The sequence below is a fragment of the Trichechus manatus genome, unplaced genomic scaffold, assembly GCF_000243295.1.
Source record: "Trichechus manatus latirostris isolate Lorelei unplaced genomic scaffold, TriManLat1.0 scaffold00022, whole genome shotgun sequence".
Taxonomy (NCBI): Eukaryota; Metazoa; Chordata; class Mammalia; order Sirenia; family Trichechidae; genus Trichechus; species Trichechus manatus.
Window position 1 is genome coordinate 7,797,086 of NW_004443958.1, and position 17,946 is coordinate 7,815,031.

General features: G+C 38.5%; 1 protein-coding gene across 1 annotated transcript in view; it reads right to left on the reverse strand.

Moving 5' to 3' along the window:
* Positions 1-2,685: 2,685 nt before the first annotated feature.
* ENPP2 (ectonucleotide pyrophosphatase/phosphodiesterase 2) overlaps positions 2,686-17,946 on the reverse strand; it is an 89,006-nt gene continuing 73,745 nt past the window's right edge. The window contains exons 20-26 of the mRNA XM_023728168.1: positions 15,162-15,236; positions 13,699-13,835; positions 12,674-12,809; positions 11,136-11,213; positions 8,256-8,388; positions 6,210-6,366; positions 2,686-3,272 (exon numbers count right to left, since the gene is read on the reverse strand). Of these exons, the coding sequence (XP_023583936.1) occupies positions 3,102-3,272; positions 6,210-6,366; positions 8,256-8,388; positions 11,136-11,213; positions 12,674-12,809; positions 13,699-13,835; positions 15,162-15,236 (887 nt within the window). The 3' untranslated portion in view covers positions 2,686-3,101. The remainder of the gene's footprint in view (positions 3,273-6,209; positions 6,367-8,255; positions 8,389-11,135; positions 11,214-12,673; positions 12,810-13,698; positions 13,836-15,161; positions 15,237-17,946) is intronic.

The following is a 17,946-nucleotide window of genomic DNA, read 5'->3' on the forward strand; positions in this document are numbered from 1 at the left end:
TCTTTATCTCTTCATTTGATGTTCTAGGGTTTCAGGATTGTTGATTCTCTGTTTGGCTTAGTTTTTCGGATCTTTGCTGTGGAGGGACGGCGTGGTACTTCTACCTAGAGCGCCATCTTGCCGGACTCTCCCAACACTCCTTCTGTTCAAAAAGAAGAAAAAAAAAGCAACCCTACTAAAAGCAATTCAGAATATTCTTACCCTTGTGAAACTATGTAGACACTCTCCTGGTCTATCCCAAATACTGTGAGCTCATTTTGGAGAGTTAGTGTATGCATTCATCCACTAGAACAGGACCACCATGCTAGCAAGTGGTTTTCAACTTGCTCAATGAAAGTATGAATGGCCCAAGGTCTCCATCTTAAAAAAATATAAAATACCCCAACTTAAAATAGTCTTTCATACCTCATTTTAATGGAGTGCCTGTACACTCAAGGACTTTCATAAATAACCACACAATTAATGACGTGTTTATTGGCAAAGCCACTCACCTGAAATACACAGTGGCTGATGTTCTCTCTGGGTATGGAGTTTATTTATGAGAAAGAAAGACTTGACCTACGGATAAAAATAGAGCTCAGCACTCAACTAAATTTGCAACTGCTTTCCCCAAAAACATCGTGTCTAACCTATTTTGAGAAGAGTTCAATTCAAGGTGATACAGAAATCTAGCATAGCAAGCGGCTTGAATTATTTTTTTAAAAATTTGAATTGACCCTTCTCCCTTATAATGTTACTGTTGAAAGACAGAATTATAGCACCTAATAGGTGGACCCTCTCTTATCAGATGCAATTTATGTAGAATTACAACAAGATCATACTTTGTGATTACTGCATATGTATATCAATATGACAAGTTATTACCTGAAATCTTAAATCCGATCTTGTCACACCCGTGCTTAAAACTTTGCAATTATCTTCCATTGCACTTAGAGTCCAAATGCCTCACTGTGGCTAGTAATGACCTACCTGACCTGGCCCCTGCCAACCTCGCCGAATCATCTCAGGCCACTATACTCCAGGCACACAGATTTTCTTTCACACATCCCAAGCTCTTTACCACCCCCAGTCATTGACCATGCTGTTTCTTCTTCTCTTCTTTTAGAGGCCAGCTCTTCTCACCCTTCAAGACTTGGCTGGAACCTACAGGCCCTTCCTTTTCTAGTCGCTTGTCATTCTGCATCACATGATCCTAATTCCTTCACTGCACATAGCCCAACTAAAATTTATTTAAGGTGTGGAGTCTCTTTCTCCCATTAAAGTGCAAGTGCCATAATATCAGAAACCATGTTTGTTTCATTGAGTGTTTTATCCCCAGTGACAAGTATAGGTATTGGCATATAATAGATGCTCAATAAATCATTGCTGAATATTGAATGAATAACGTACCATGTTCCAACTGATTTCTACCATGCTTTCACCCTACCCCAAACTCCAAAGCCCTTGGCCATAAACATTTTCAACAGCAATTAGCTGTACAAAATAAACGAGACATGCGGTGTGAGAGGGCATTTGACTCCACAGGTTCTTAGACTATAAATCAAAATTAGGAAAACCGAAGGCCCTCGAGAATTCAGTCATTTGTTTCTTTCCCCAGCTGTCAAGCATTTTTCCCATTCCCATGCTTCCATAAACTCTTTCCTGAGCTCCTCGTGTTTCAGTGTCTAGAGACAAGGCCTGTGAAATGCCAAAGATACACGTGGAACATGGTGAGTGCATAATTAATGTAGCTATCATTAGTAATACCATAATCACTTCTTTCCTTGAATGCCTGTAGCTGTGTTTCCCAAGCATCAGTTGTTCTCTTGCCACCTTGAGGATTTTCCCCATATTCCCAGTACCATCTGTCCCATTTTTTTATGCAATGTATTTTTTGACACAGCTTCTTCTTTATTCTTAAAGAAAAACTTACAGAAGTTAAAAACCCATTTTACTGACCATATAAAGAGGTAAACTTTAAAAACTAACATAATGAAAACAATATACTGTCCTCTTTTCTTTTTAAAGGGGAGATTAGCAAGTGTTAGAGATAAGCCAGCATCAATGTGAGTCTTTCTCCATGGTACAATGAAAAAGATTGAAAATTTTTAAAAGAATAACATCATCACTCTGTGTTTCATTATTATTTAATGTCATAACTCTGCCCATCTGAAATTACCCCACATACCATTCAGACCCTTTTGCTATATTTTATTGTTACCAATACTTCTCACTTGGCATTTTTTATTCTCTACTTTGATTGGTTAATTGTCATTTTATGTCTATCCCATCTGTTTTCTCTTTATATCCTCCATGGTTCTTAGGCCAATACCTTGTACAAAATATGTGTTTAATGCAGTCTCAGTTGAGTCTAATACTTAGAGTTTTGAATTAAGTTACTCGAAAGAGCCTATTTTTCCAATCTTCAAAATATTTTTAAGAGACAGGTAGAGAGAGGTTACTCAGGAACTCTCGTTCCTTTTTCCCCTTGCCCTTCTGATTTCCCATAGATATGTACCTAACCATCGCGCATCCAGGCCACTGTAGCTGACTATCGTGGGTGTCCCTTTGATTTTGTGAACCACGTCCAACTAGGAACAGGGCCCAGTACAGGAAAGGTGTTCTTTATGTGCATGAATACAACTGAAGCACACACTCTAATTTATAAGTGAAATAAAGGCCAAATAAAACAAGAAAACTGAATGTGTAATTTATTATATTTAAGATTGGTCTATAAAGCTTAAATATGTCTGTCATAGTTAACAGTAAATGAATGCAACTTTACAAAATCAGTATTTCAATACAGTACAGGACTAAATGTGGCAACTGTGCATTGGAAAATTAATATTTCCTCAATGCAAATATCAAATCTGCAGCACCATTTAGAAGCTTCCACTAAAAACGCAAGCTGCAGTATTTATCACAAGCGCTATTCAGAACACAAGACTACGAAATCAAGCATTAGAGAAAAAACAGTGGAGTCATTCAGGCGTAATATGTCAGATTTTGGTACAGGATTAAAATACTAACTTTTTTTAATGTCCTGGTTTCAAATTAATAAATACAAAAAAATATAAAAATATACACCAGTTGATAAGGATGCACTGCAGATGATCAGAAAGTTAAATCTCGCTTTCATATGTATGCAGATATGTCTTTAGTGCCAGAATTTCTGAATAGCTGCGGCTGGTCTTTCGGAAGAAATCAAGACTGGTAAGATGTTCAATGTCCCGCACCCGAGCTGTGTGCATTTTTATGAGTTCTTCGACCCATTTCGATTCATCCTCTGAGTTCTGCAACAACAATAGAATACATTCAGAGTCAGAATTTTCCAAAGGCAGTTCTCCAAGTGATCAGTTTGTTCTAAGTCCACGAGTGACCTCTACATACGCCTGTGCACAGAGCCAATGCATGTTACTCCCCCTGGTCTCCTTGCCAATCCACTGCATTCCTGTCATAATGTGCCACAAGTACCTGCCCTTGGTCATAAACATTTTCAACAGCAATTAGCTGTACCAAATAAACAAGACACGCGGTGTGAGAGGGCATTTGACTCAATAGGTTCTTAGAATATAAATCAAAATTAGGAAAACCAAAGGCCCTAGAGAATTCAGTCACTTGTTTCTTTTCCCAGCTGTCAAATAGTAATGTTGAACGCAGAGCAAAAGTAATTTAGAATGCTCCTTGGCCTCCCAAGGAAAGTGAAGAGTTTGTGCCCAATGCACAAAATTATGTGTGTGCATTCCTAGTCTTTCAGAAAAATCTGCTTCATCAACTATATCATCTCTTAGATTGGAGTGAACTAATATTGGAATAATACCTTTGGCTTGAAGCAGCTCTGGTGATCCACCTGGGGCTTTGGGGCTTAAGATGCCTGAGTTGGAATTATAGCTCTACCACTTCTTGGCTATGTGGCCTTGGTCAAGCTACTTGACCTCTCTAGGCCTCAGTTTCTTTATCAGAACACAAAGATGATAATGCTTACTTCAGGTATGGAGATTACAAAGGACGGGAAGTTGGAAAAAGAAGAATGGAGAAGGAGAAAAAATATAAAGTAGAGAAGCATCAGGGAAAGAAGGAAGGAAATATCTTTCTGTCTTAGCTGTTTGACAAGAACTATTTCATTGGTACAAATTCCCAATGAAAGGCATTCAGATGTCCCAGATTAAACAATTTATGTCGTGTCGAACTTGAAATTAAAAATTAACACAAAGCACTCTTTTCATCCTAAGAGTATCTTCTTTTACTTTTGAGGGAAGTCGAGTGCAAGAATGTGATCTGAGAGTCCTACTGAATTATGGAAAAATGACCACTTCATTACTAGACATGGGGCAGAAAGGCCTTTACAAATAATTTCATTCCCAAATGCGCCCCAGAATTGCGCTGGCTTCCAAGAGTCTTTCTGCTAGTTGAAGGGTGGCTGTGTGTCCCAGGGATTAGAGCACTCAGACATGCCCTCATCCAACTCTTTACCACTAGTGCCCTCACTGAACTATCCACCGAAGCCCAAGAACCTGCAATGGGTTTTCTCGGAAAGCTCCAACCCACACAGACCTGGACAGGAGCTACGGCAGCTTGTGCCAGTGCTAAATATGCACCATGAGGGTGTTGGTTCAGGAAGCTGATGCCTGGCCATCCCAGACAAAATGAAGAAATTGCTTTGCAGGCTGGGGAAGTAAGGATTTTAACCCTTCATGGCCCACCCTTCTAGTCCAACTTAACTAATATCTCTGCAATTCACAGAGAGGACAAACCTAAATATAACTCTACCCACAATGATATTGACCGACCCTCATTGTGACCATATAATTAACGATGTAGGAGGTCTCCAAGCAGGTCAGGACCCCCTTAAAGTAAGAAGACTAAGCATGAAGCTGTATTTGGGGAGGATTTTCATATTTAGCTCAGTTATTTGATTTTTCAATGCCAGTTCAATTTTACCTTTGTAAACGTAGCCACTTGGTGTGTGGACACAGGGTGAAAAGGTTTCTCCTAAGTTAAATAACAGCCAGCTGGGATCATAGGAATTTAGGGGAAAAAATCTGTTCTCTTGCTATTTCTTTCTGTGAGAAATGATTTGCCAATTGCATTTGCAGTAGCAGTAGTAGTAATGGTTTTCATTTGGCCCCAAGAAACTTTTAAATCCTATCTCCTACCATTGCCCTCATTTCCAATATTCTGTAAATCTAATTAATTTTCTTGGTCATATTTCAAATTTCCATTTTTTCCTGTATCCCTTATTATGCTTTGAATATTTATAGCCCTAATCTTCACCCGTAATTGGAGCCATAGCCCAAAAGCTACGCTGTCCATGAAGCCGATAATCTCTGAAGTTATTCTTATTGTTTTTTCCCCTTAAGTGTAGTAATTTCTGTACCTGTTTTGTTTGCTCTCCACACGCAGATTGCCTAGGAGTAATGACTGTCTAACACTATTGATTCTCCTAGACCACCTTATACAGTTTAGGAATCTGAGTAGTGCTTGTTCACAACCAATCCTCTTCTGTAGCTTATATCCCTGTTTCTTCTATTATATGAAACAAAAGCACAGAGACTATTAATAATTTCTAAAATCAACCTTGAAACATAGACTTTCCTTCACGTTAAAGAGACCCAGAGAGGTATGTGAGTTGTACCCAAGTATAGAATTAATACCAGGGCAGGGACATACAGCATGCCTCCTATCTTCCTGCCTGGGGCTTTTTCATCAAGCCGTAATGCCTCCCAGCTGTCTCCACATCAGAATAAATGAATCGGGAGTCACCTGTGCTACTTGAGCGGCTGCTACACCTGCCCTTATAAGTAGTAGCAAATTTAGTATGGAAATTTCCAAAGATCTGCAAAATTTGAGACAATAATATAATGAACTCCCATGAACTCTTGACCTAGTTTCAACAACTATCAAAATTTTGCTACTTCCTACGTTTCACTTCCTTTTTACAGAGTATGCGTACCTTGTGCAAAACTTAAAAGTTTGGGCACATTTTTAATTGGTTAACACTGAACAGTAAAATATAACTATGTTAAGCACATACACCACCCTTTACATATAAAAATTCAAAGTTCCTAAATGTTCAAAAAAGCTCTGTTTGGGTCCTTTCTTCTTTCCACTTTGGTGTATATTGCAAATGTCTTATACTAAGTGTGTTCTAGTTAACAAAAGAAATTTGATTAAAAAAACAAAGGTTAATTACATAACCAAATCCTAAAGAACCCTCTCTTAGAACTCACATTGCAACTCTCCTCATTGTCAGGGCGATGAGGAAGGATGAACGAGGAGACAGAGAGGGGGCCGTCACACTTGTCGGCAGGCTGGGTGAAATCCAGGCAGCTGGTGACAATACTGTAGTAATGAGTTGGAACAGGAATGGAACTGCCTTCCACATACCTGGAACAGGAAGGTAAAATAAAATGACAATCAACATGGACTCTTTCTTTTTTAAATTGTGACCAATGAATATTGCTCAAGTCATTAAAATTCCCGCTCAGTTGAGTCATTTTTCACCTCTAAGCACTAGCTTTGAATATAATGTTTTCTCTGCCTGAAATCCATCTGTTCCTTAGCCTAGCAGACAGAGTGAGAAAAACATTCAGGCAGAGAAAAAAGCTTGACCTAAGATCTGGAGGCTGGAAATAATAAGTAGATCAATGTAGCAGAAACATAAGACTGGAAGAGTCAATAACAGCCAAGTTAAGGAGAGTTCTGAGTGCCAGGGTATAGAGTTTAGACTTTACTGTTTAGGCAGTAATGGTCCATTGAAGGTTTTTCTGCTAAGGAATGTCATTGTTAGATCCATGTTTCAGGAAGACAACTTTCACAGAATCGATTTATAAAATCCATAAAATGAATCAGAAAACACTGGAGCTAGTTGGGTACCAGTCCTTTAAAGGCACATTGAGATCCTGCACTTGGTGTAGAGAGAAATAATTTAATAAAGGAAACACTAAGTAATGAGTGCTAATGATAAACTTGTTGTTCTTGTTATGTGCCATCGAGTCAATTCTGATTACAGCAAACCTACAGGACAGAGTAGAACTGCCCCATAGGGTTTCCTGGGCTATAATCTTTACGGGAGCAGATCGCCAGGTCTTTTCTCCCACAGAGCAGCTGATGGGTTCAAACTGCTGACCTTCTGGTTAATAGCCAAGAGCTTTAAGCATTGTGCCATCAGGGCTCCTTATGATGAGCCTCGGGGTATAAAAAGTCTTTTCCAGTAGAAAAGTAGAAAAATTCACAATTCCTTACCAGATTTTCTATTAATTTTAATCATTTTCCAAATATTGAAATCATGATTGAACTATTATAGCTTATAACAAGAGCAATTATCAGCAATAAAATAAATGTACAATTAAGATCAAATTTCTCTTTGAATAACTGGAAAGCAAGTAAGATGTCAACTTCTATTGTATTAGCTATCCATAGCAAACAATTAGCATTTTGTTCTCTATCTGTAAGTCACAATTAAACCTTTTCTTATATTTTGTGCTGCTCTCTGAGTGCTCTTTGTACATGTATAAAATTAGATGATGACTTATTCTGAATTTAGTCAGTTTGTATCTGTTTGTCTTCTCCATCAGACTGTGAGTTCTTTGTGAGCATAAAGTATGTCTTATCCTTCTATATCCCCAATAGCACCAAAGATAAAGATTGAGACATAGCAGATCCTCCACACTTGTTGACTAATGGATTCAACCAATATTCACATGCAATTTCCTACTGAGACGCACTATCTCAGAAAATCTAAGGGAATCCTTAGGTAATGCAGAGAAGTGGAAATCATTACCTCCCCACTGAAGAGTTGCTGAAAAGCAAATGACTTAGATTTTTTAAACTCTTTTGATACGTTTTCTTTCATGGAATGGAAATGTGTATTCATTTATTGCAAAACCCAATTCCATTCCAACCACCAACGCTACGTTTGAATTGAAGATCTAAAAGAACTGAAACACCCACAAGAAGATTCCAAAACCCAAACCAAACCTAAACCTGTTGCTGTTGAGTCAATTCCGACTCACAGCGAGCCTATAGGACAGAGTAGAACTGTCCTGTAAGATTTCCAAGGAGTGGCTGGGGGATTTGAACCGCCCAGTTTTTCGTTAGCAGCCAAACGCTTAACCACTGCACCTCTAGAGCCCCAAGAAGACTCCAAGAGCAAAATATTCAAGGGGTATCAGTTCTGCTCTACGTAAATATCTAGAGAAGATATTCTAGAAAAATAGCCTTGAGTGAGATCTTAGAATTTAAAAACACACACAAAGTGGAAGTGAAAAGCTTACTGTTTGATTTTGTCCTGTGTATCATGTAAGCCATCATAGTCGTAGTCAAAAATCGGTCCACTTATCACATTAACTCCATTTCTTTCCGAAGCATATTTCTTTACCAATACCCTTTGGAAATAATTCCAGACACCTGTGCAAAGACAAAATCAATTCTCCATGAATAAAACTCCCAGCTTTGGCCAAATCCTTTCTATGCATTCTGCAAGCCAAATGTCACAAGCCAAGAGACAGCAGAGTCGCTATAATTCAGGGGGAAATCCATCCTAAAATATTATCTCTGTGTGTGTCATTTATGAGCCAGCAAAGAGAAAGATAAGGAGCTATGAGATAATGGTAGGGGAGTTTAACATAGTCCAGAAAGTCAAGGAAGGATTCCCAGATCAAGTGGCTACAGAGCTGAGAGCTGAAGGATAAGTAAGTGGGCATTTCCAGGCAAAAAGATAGAGACAGAACATTCCAGGTACAGGGAACAGTATGTGCAAAAGAGAAAGTATGGTGCTTCTGGAAAATTGAAAAAAAGGTCTTAATCTATCTCTACATGATATGCTAGTTCCCAAATTTATGTCTCTAGCCCTGACCTTTCCACACAGCTCTAGACATCTTATCCAGCCACCCTTTTCTAGTCCACCTGAATACCTACTAGTCATGTCAAACAAAAAAAATTTCCATATAGAATTCTTGATTTTCCTTCCCAATCCTGCTCCAACCTTAGGCTTCTTCAGCGTTAATGGCACTGGTGTTCAACCAGATGTTCAGGCCGAAACTTAGGAGTCATCCCTGACTCCTCTCCTTACTTCATACCCACGGTGAACAAGTCTTATCAGTACTACCACCAAAATACATCCCAATCATCCCAAATCTGACCACTTCTCACCATTTTCACTGCTTCCACCTGGTCTAATTTACCATCCTCTCTTCATAAAACTACTTAAAAAAAAGAAAAAAAAAGGCTACTTCTTGGGCTTCTTGTGAGAAACTCTTGCTTTCTTACTTACTTTTACTTATTAAAAAGTACTCGGCCATTTTTTCTCATAGCGCTTCACATTTCAACTGCTTTTTATACAGTCAAATGCTCTACCCTGAATGAGAATGGCAGAGGAGCCCACCAGAGCCAAAAGACCTAGAGTAATTATTTGCAGTAAAAGAGAAGGAGGACAGTAGGAGAGAAGTTCAAACGTTAACTTATGCATAAATAATTGAGAAGCAGTGAGGGAAAGAAATAACAATGGAACGGTCAAAAGGCCAAACCCACAGAAATGTGCCATGCGAAAAAACCATTCTCCTAGTGAAGAAGAACAGCAAGCTCTCTGTAAAAGGCTTTTTGCCACGCCAGCCTCAGGGTGGTACCACATAATTCTTTTATTACTGCTTGGTCAAAAGCACATAATAAAGAATAGAGAAATCCAGTAAACCCTGATTTGTAGAAATTAAATGAAGCCACATCCTAGGTAAAATTGTGATATATATATTTACCTGGGCATCAGAAATGTTTCTCATGTTGGCCCGTGAGCTCACCAACAAAAACTCCCTTTAAAAGCATCATTTAATTTTTCACTCATATGCAATGAATTCTACCTTTGAATAAAGCTTCATTTGTTAACTGAGACATCGAATAAACCTTGTGGGTCATTTCACCAATGTCAATCTAAGGAAGACTGCCAATATAGGTGACATTGTGCAATCGCTTGTCCCTATTTTAAGTTTATTTCAGCCTCAAGAGTCCTGTAACACTGCCCAAACCTCCTTTGCTAAGTGGAATTAGGTTGACGTGCTTCCTATTCCTACCTTTCTCATAAGCATGGGGGTCTGTTCACTGTAAATGAACTAAAAAGGGTAAATTACTCCTTAATGCTTTCTCTCTCTTTGAATACATGGGAGGATAAAAGGATGCATGGGTGCATGGATAGATAGATTCTTTGTTATCAGAAATAAAAAAAGGATTGCTTTGGCTATTGGAAAATTAAGCCATAAATCCTTATAAGCCTTAGAGGTCATGCAATCAAACCTCTGATTTTTACAAATGAGAGGTTAACTGGCATTTCTATGATCACACAGCTAGTAGTCACTCCAAAGCCAGGACTCATTATGCGTATCCTAGTCATAGGATCACTATCATCCACAAATACTTATGTCATATATAAAGAAATTATAAATGTTCAAAGAAACTAATACAATAATTTGCACAGCCTTAATACCATCTGAATTTAGCACTCTGATCATTCAGAAGACCCTTTAGGCTCCTGCTGGGTATAAGGGTGAACATTCAGAATACATCATCACCTCAAAAGAGAGAGGTCTGGTGGCTTTTACTATAGCATTCCATAAATACCTATAAACCAAAAACCAAACCCATTGCCGTCAAGCTGATTTCAACTCATAGTGACCCTACAGGACAGAGTAGAGCTGTCCCATAGGGTTTCCAAGGAGCGGCTAGTGGATTCAAACAGCTTTTAACCACTATGTCACCAGGGCTCCATAAATATGTATAGACACTGTTAAATGTCAATTGATTTCCAAAATAGAGAAGACTCTTTTCAACCATCAAAATAATGAGCATAGAAATAGAAAGACCACCAGATTAGAAGGAAAATACAAACTTGGTTGAGTTCAGCTTCTACCATTTATGACCCGGGTCACCTCTTGGGACTTCAATTTCTTTAATTAAGGGATAAACTACCTGTGCTGCCTCCCCCACAAACTTGTATTTGGGATCAACTTGAATTTACATGAAAGGTCTTCAAAAACTGTAGAGACTAAACACATGAAAGGTATTATTATTAGTAGTAGTATTAAAATTAATATAGAGGTAGAAAAGTGATACGTTTAGAAATATTTATTTTCCTAAATCACAGTTTATTAGATAAATATTGGACTTACGTTTGAAAGCGGGATACATTGGAACCATATTGGTTACAAGGAATGCATCATATTTAGCTTCTGGCGACGAGCTCAGATCTAAACATTTGGAAAACAAATAGTGCCCATCAATTACCAAAATCTACATCGATAAACAAGCATTCATCAACAATGATCCAAAGAGAATGAAGTGAATGGATCTATTCTTTTATTTCCTTCTTTATACAGCATTTTCTACCTTCCTTCCCCACTCAATCTCTTTCCTTCAGTCTATAGCTCTCTCTCAAAACAATTTCTTCAACATTTTTTTCTTCCTTCCTAGTTCTTGAGTCTCCTAACTGTGATGTAAAAGAATCTTTGACTCCACTAGAGCAATTTAGACTTTTTAAAAAGTCATCAAGGTAATGAGAGATAATTAAAAGTCTTCACCTGTTTCTGAGAGATCACTTTCCGAATATTATTTAAAGGACTAATGTCTTAATGATTTACTATTTCACTTTCAAATTCTCCTTTAATGACAGAAGGGGGGACATGGAAGAATCCTTCACACTTTAGAATTTCCTGGGAAAATAGGATTTTTGAAAGCCAGTCTCTTTTCTGGCCAGTTTTGGAAGGATCCCACAGAAGCCCAGTTCTACAATCTCTTGAGTGCCTCCGTCTTAAAGAAAACTTGAGCCACTGAAATCACAAGTTTAACTCTCCAAACCAAAACCAAAACCCTGTTACCGTCAAGTTGATTCTGACTCATGGCAACTTCGTGTGTTACACAGTAGAACTGTTCCATAGGGTTTTGTTTTTCTTGTTTTTTGTTTTTTTGGCTTGGTTGTAAATCTTTATGGGGAGTCCCTGGATGGTGTAAACAGTTAAGCACTTGACTATCCTGTTCCCACATATCCCATTGCCGTCGAGTCGATTCCAACTCACAGAGACCTTATAGGACAGAGTAAAACTGCCCCATAGGGTTACCAAGGAGCAGCTGGTGGATTCGAACTGCTGACCTTTTGGTTAGTAGCTGTAGCTCTTAACCACTGTGCCACCAGGGCCCCAGCACTTGACTACTAACCTAAAAGTTGGTGGTTAGAACCCACCGAGAGGCGCCTCGGAAGACAGCCCTGGCAATCTGCTTCCAAAAGGTCAAAGCCTTGGAAACTCTATGGAATAGTTCTATTCTGCATACATGGAGTCATCATGAGTTGGTACTGACTAGATGACAATAATCTTTACAGAAGCAGTTCGTCAGGCCTTTCTTCTGCAGAACCACTGGGTGGATTTGAACCACTAGTCTTTAGCTTTTGCCACCTAAGCTCACTCACACTTCAGACTCCACAAAATAACACATCTCTAGAGTCCTCAGGGAGCCCCGGTGGTGCAGTGGTTAAGAGCTCAGCTGCTAACCAAAAGGTCGGCAGTTCGAATCTACCAGCCACTCCTTGGAAACCCTATGGGGCAGTTCTACTTTGTCCTGTAGGGTCATGATGAGTCAGAACTGACTCGATGGCAATGGGTTTGGTTTGGTTTTTCAGTTTTGAGTCCCCAGACCATGATACTCTATAACTTACAAGGTGGGAAGAGGAATCCGTAGGACATTTGTTTATCGTTTTTATAGGCCAAACAATTCTGACTGAAACTCGGAGAAATACGGACATCAGGCCGGACGCAGCTGGTCAAATGCTCAGGGATGACAGAGATCTCGGCCTGCATGGGGAGGCAAAGGCACTTAGTAATGCCAGCTCAAAGACAACGCCAAACCATCATGGAAATACCGATGCCTACTGCTGTCTTATGAACAGCCAAAATCAAAACTCCTCTAGTTTCTGCTATAGCTCAGATTCCGACTCCTTTAAAAAGTCCTCAGTTTTAAATACAGTAAGCCAGTAACTTCCAAACTCTCATATTTTAGCAGAAGAGCCCTTTTATCAAAGTCTAAAGTAGAAAAACAGTATATAAGGCAGAAACCCAACTGTTGAAATAATGAAAAGGATTCCCTGGAATACAGTTTAAAAAATAACACTCTAAAGACTAATACAGACATATGAGCTAGCTCCTAAAAAGAAAGACTGTGTGTGTGTCCGCGTGTGTGTGTGTGTGTGTATACACACTTAAAAGCATGCATGTGTTTGTGTGCATAAGTATAAATTAGCAAGAAAATGTGTTTTTGGCAGTCGAAGTATTCTTTTCATTTGTATTCAGAAATTAAAAATATACCTTAACTGCCAAATGCTTTTTTCTATTTTCTGATATAAACTTACCTAGTCAGCCTCACCAAAACTGAAACCCTAACATAAACCCTTCATTAAAAATCGATCAAACAAATCTTCAGGACTTCTTTACCTATTGCGCAGTGACTTACGCAGAGTAAAAGAATGAATATGCTTCCTTCAATATTTAACATATTACCACGGAGTTATTAGAACTTTGAATAAAGTCTATTTCAAAATCTCTTGCAATAGATCCAATATAGGCTTTCCTTTGTCAGGACAAATGAAAAGCTTTTCTAAGACAGAATTCTATCACACAAGGATCATTGCATGACTCCAAGGAGTGTAATGAAATGAAGAATATTAAACCCAATTTTCCCAATGACCTGTTTGGAAACAGTGTATGATGTCCAGAGTGGCATTAGGAATATTTCACTATAACCGCTTTCAAAGTCGGTATGACCCAAGATATCATATCTAGTCCGACAAAGCACTGCAGGTCGTCCATAGAGGAGGTGTCGCTCTAGGAAAGAAAAGATAAACTGTATTAAATGCATATTAAACTTCACATCGAATGTCAAAGCAATATTGGGAGAGAATCAAGTTGTCCAAAATTTGCTTGCTTACTTATTAATCACGTAGTGCCTTCTCTTTAATTTAATCAAGTTAGTTTTCCTAACCCTTTTTTTGGTTTATCTGATCACCTAGGCATGAGCCAAGGCTTGGAGTTATCAAAATGCTAATATAAACGTTCTATTTATATTGAAGTTTTTTTTAATTGTAAAGAATTTAAAGTCTATATAGGAAGGAAACATTATGTAGCAAATTTTGAAATGATTCAGCTGAATGGAAAGCCAATAGGACTGAATTTTTATAGAATTCATTCATTTGACTTCTGAAGAGGCTTATCAAATTAACCAATGATTTAATTAAGAGGAAGGCTGTCTTTGGTCATTATTTGCAAATTGCAACATAAATATGCATTATTGGAGCACAAAAAGTGAGCAGTAATCAGCATTTAAAGTAAGCAGTTTTGCCACATGGAGGAAAACTCCTTCAGTAAGAATTTAAAGGAACATGTATAAATAAAATAAGTGGGCATTCAAGAGGACCCTTTAAATACAAAAGAGGAAACGCCATCCGTTTCCAAAGAACTCAGTTAAGACCTCAGAATGCGGATTCAGACTCACAAGGGAAAGTCCTCCTCTTAGGAACAAAGGTCTGAGATCTGACTCTTTGAGGAAGAAGATGATGGGAATTTAGGATGCAAACCTTCATTCCACACCCAAAATAAATGCCTGAAGCTTGTTCTGCCCATTTTGGATAAACTAAAGTCAGAATTGTCATAGACTCTTGGCAGCTGGGGTCCTAAAGACCAAAATATTTAGAGATTGAGGCTTAGGCAATTCATAATTCCCTAAGTGATAATCAAAATATTTCTTTTTACTATTATTTTCACCAGAGAAAGTCAGTTCTGACAATCACTTATTAAATTATGTATACATGTTGCTTTAATTAAAGTGTTACCATTCTCTGCATATAACAGAGAAAACCTTTCGTAAAATACTTTGGAAGACCCTCCCAAGTAGAACTGATGATTTGAGGCAAAGCAGCCCACACTGTTATAGCACAAGCCTGTTCTGGGTATTTTGGCTTCTTTAGCATTGCAATAAATGTAGAAGCCTTGGTTAAACTGCCAAATTTAGAGACCCACCCCTAAGATTTAGGACATAATATGATTATATTACATAAAGGAAATAGATGAACAAACAAAAAGCCAGCAAATCATAACAGTAGTACTTGGGGGCAGTTAACCAACCCAGACTTTCCTTCAAAACTCAAACCAAACCTTTTCTAGGCTCAAAATTTCCATTAACGTTTTCCTTGTTTTCATTTTTGCTGCCTCTGAATTTCCTGGTTTCAGCTGGAAGCAAAAGTATCAAAATTCTTTGAGAAGCTATTCTCTTTAAATCATTCACTTTTTAATGCTTACCAAACACATTCCTTCAAACTCAAATGCAAACCTAGCATCCAAAGTATTCCACTGAGGGAACAACGAAACAGCAGCCATCTTTCTCCATGCAACAACCCTCCTTAGAGCAGTCACCAAACAATAGTCTTAGACCACCTACGTTGTTGTTGTTCGGTATCGTTGAATCGATTTTGACTCATAGTGACCGCACGTACAACAGAACGAAACACTGCCCAGTCCTGCACCACCAGCTCTGGGTCCTCCTTCAGTTCTCCTCATTTCTCAGCATTCTTCAGCATGGCTCCATTCCAAAAAGGCTGTTTTTTTTTGTTTTTTTTTTTTTTTTTGCAATGCTTTGCTCAAAAAGTTGTTGGCAACTCTATGCTATTGTACATGTTATTGCCTTTTTCTCCACCGGGAATAAACTTCCCAGCTATCCTATCACCTATCTCCTCTCAAATGTATTCATTAATGTAAACCCCCACTCATCAAATATTGACCGAGTATCATTTTTGTGCCAGGCCTTGGGCCAAAGAATAGAGACACTACTCAAAGATGACTAAGATAGAGCTCTTACCCTTAAAGAGGTCACTGTCCAGTAGAAGAGACAAACATGACACAAATTACTAAAATGCAGTATGCATGTACTATATCAGAGATATCTACAAAGTGTTCTGGGAACACAAAGGATGATGAATGTTGTTGATGGAGGTAAGGTGGCATCAGTACAGTCCTTACAGAACATATGAACTTAAGCCAGGGTGACCCTACATCCAGTTTATGCCTGTTGTCCTGGCATAATTGTTAACAGTGCCCATTTTCACCCTCAAAAGTAGATGACAAATAATATAGGCACATAGTTCAGCTCAGCTGGAAAAGACAACAGGAGGAGAGGGAGAGAGGGCACAAAGGGGGAAGAGACATTTTAAGATTCATTTTCTCCTGAAATATTTCCCCAATTAAGTTTTTCCATCTCTGCTCATTCTCCCGCTTTGCATGTACATACACTCCATTTTCCTCAGAAATTTGTGCTTCATAATTCCTAAGCTAGTGTCACAACTGTAATTTTGGCACACAGCTGGAGCACAAATATATCATTATCTGTTTCTCAAATGTTACTGGGCATAAATAGCAAAAAAAAAAAAAGAGGAAAATGTAGTGGTTTTTGACAGCCTCCTACAATCCAACCAAGGTCCCCTACTGACCCAAAGAATCTACTTGGGTCTTCCTGAAGCATAATAGTTTTATCTAAGAAAGAGGTGAAATAATCTAATAATCTAATGATAACTTTAAAGTCTGGAGTCAAGATTTACATTTGACTTTTTCAGTTTATCAGAGTGTCAAAGATACAGGTTCCCAGACAACGTCTGACTCTGCTCTTCGTGACATCTTCAGTAAGCCGTCCACCTGCATTTTTGCTTAGCAAAGAGTCCCTACTCAAGCCACACCAGCATATATGAATCCCAGACTTTGGACATGTAAGCTCTTTGCCTAAAGACCACCAACCCTGGAGACCAGCCTGTAAGCCTCTGAAACATCTTCCAGATGATTTCTTAATGGAGATCTAGTTTGTCCCATGTCTTCCCAGGCTGGGTTCCTACTCCATGGAATTCCCAGACAGGGCCTTCATTCCACATCCCAGTTCCCTGTTTACAATAGTGTCTCTGGCATTTTTGGTGCATGCCAGGGTTCTCCTCCAGATACCACATTTGGCAAAATACTGCAAGGCAAATCTTTTTAAGTGGTGTGGACTTCCCCAGTGTGCATTCTTTTTTAAAGTCTTCCAAAATTTAGTCATCCGGAGTTGAGTTTGTATTTCTTTTCCCTCCTCAGCTTCCTGATTCATATTCCCACAGATCAACTGGCTGACTAAAAAGCCACATGAAAATCTCTCCACGTTTAAATTTTTTTTAAGTGTTCACTCCCACAATAATGCTCTTAAATTTTACCACAAAATCTCTGCCCAAGCTCTTTCCTCTTCCTGCATCCTTTCCCTGACTTTGTCGAGCAAGTGTCTATTATCTACTGTCATTCCAACCTCCTCTGGGATTAGATTACATGACTCTACTATTACCCTGGTCTTTCTTACCTCAACTTTTAAAAAAAAGTGTTCTAATTCCCTAACTGACTAAATGCCCCAAAAGAATAACAATTTGTTGAGGACAGGAGCTATATTTGTCTTGCTCACCATTGTAACCTCCAATGTCTGTAAAAGTGCCTAGCATATAATATGTACTCAGTAAACATTTGGTGAATAAATGAATGACTGATATATTTTTTAAAAAATACAATTCTTTAGTACTCTCAAGAACTGATTTTTTCTTTTTTTTAACATATAATCTGCCTAATATAGCCCTGAGAGGTAGATTGGACAGATACCAATATTATTGCCATTTTACTGATCAAGGAACTGTAGTTTTATGATCTGTACAAAATTATTCAGCTATATAACAGCACCCAGAATCTAGGTCTCCACCTCTACCCTCCTGGTCCATTATTCTTCTTAAGCTTTTGGCCAGTCTCCAGTTAGATGCTGACTTTTGGAATACTAATAGGAAGCATATTTTAATGAAGATCCAAGTCCTCTTGGGTATGAGCTCTGCCCAAGTAGTGCCTGCTGAGAGGCTAATGAAAACAATGGTTTGTATCGAGGCATCTAGTA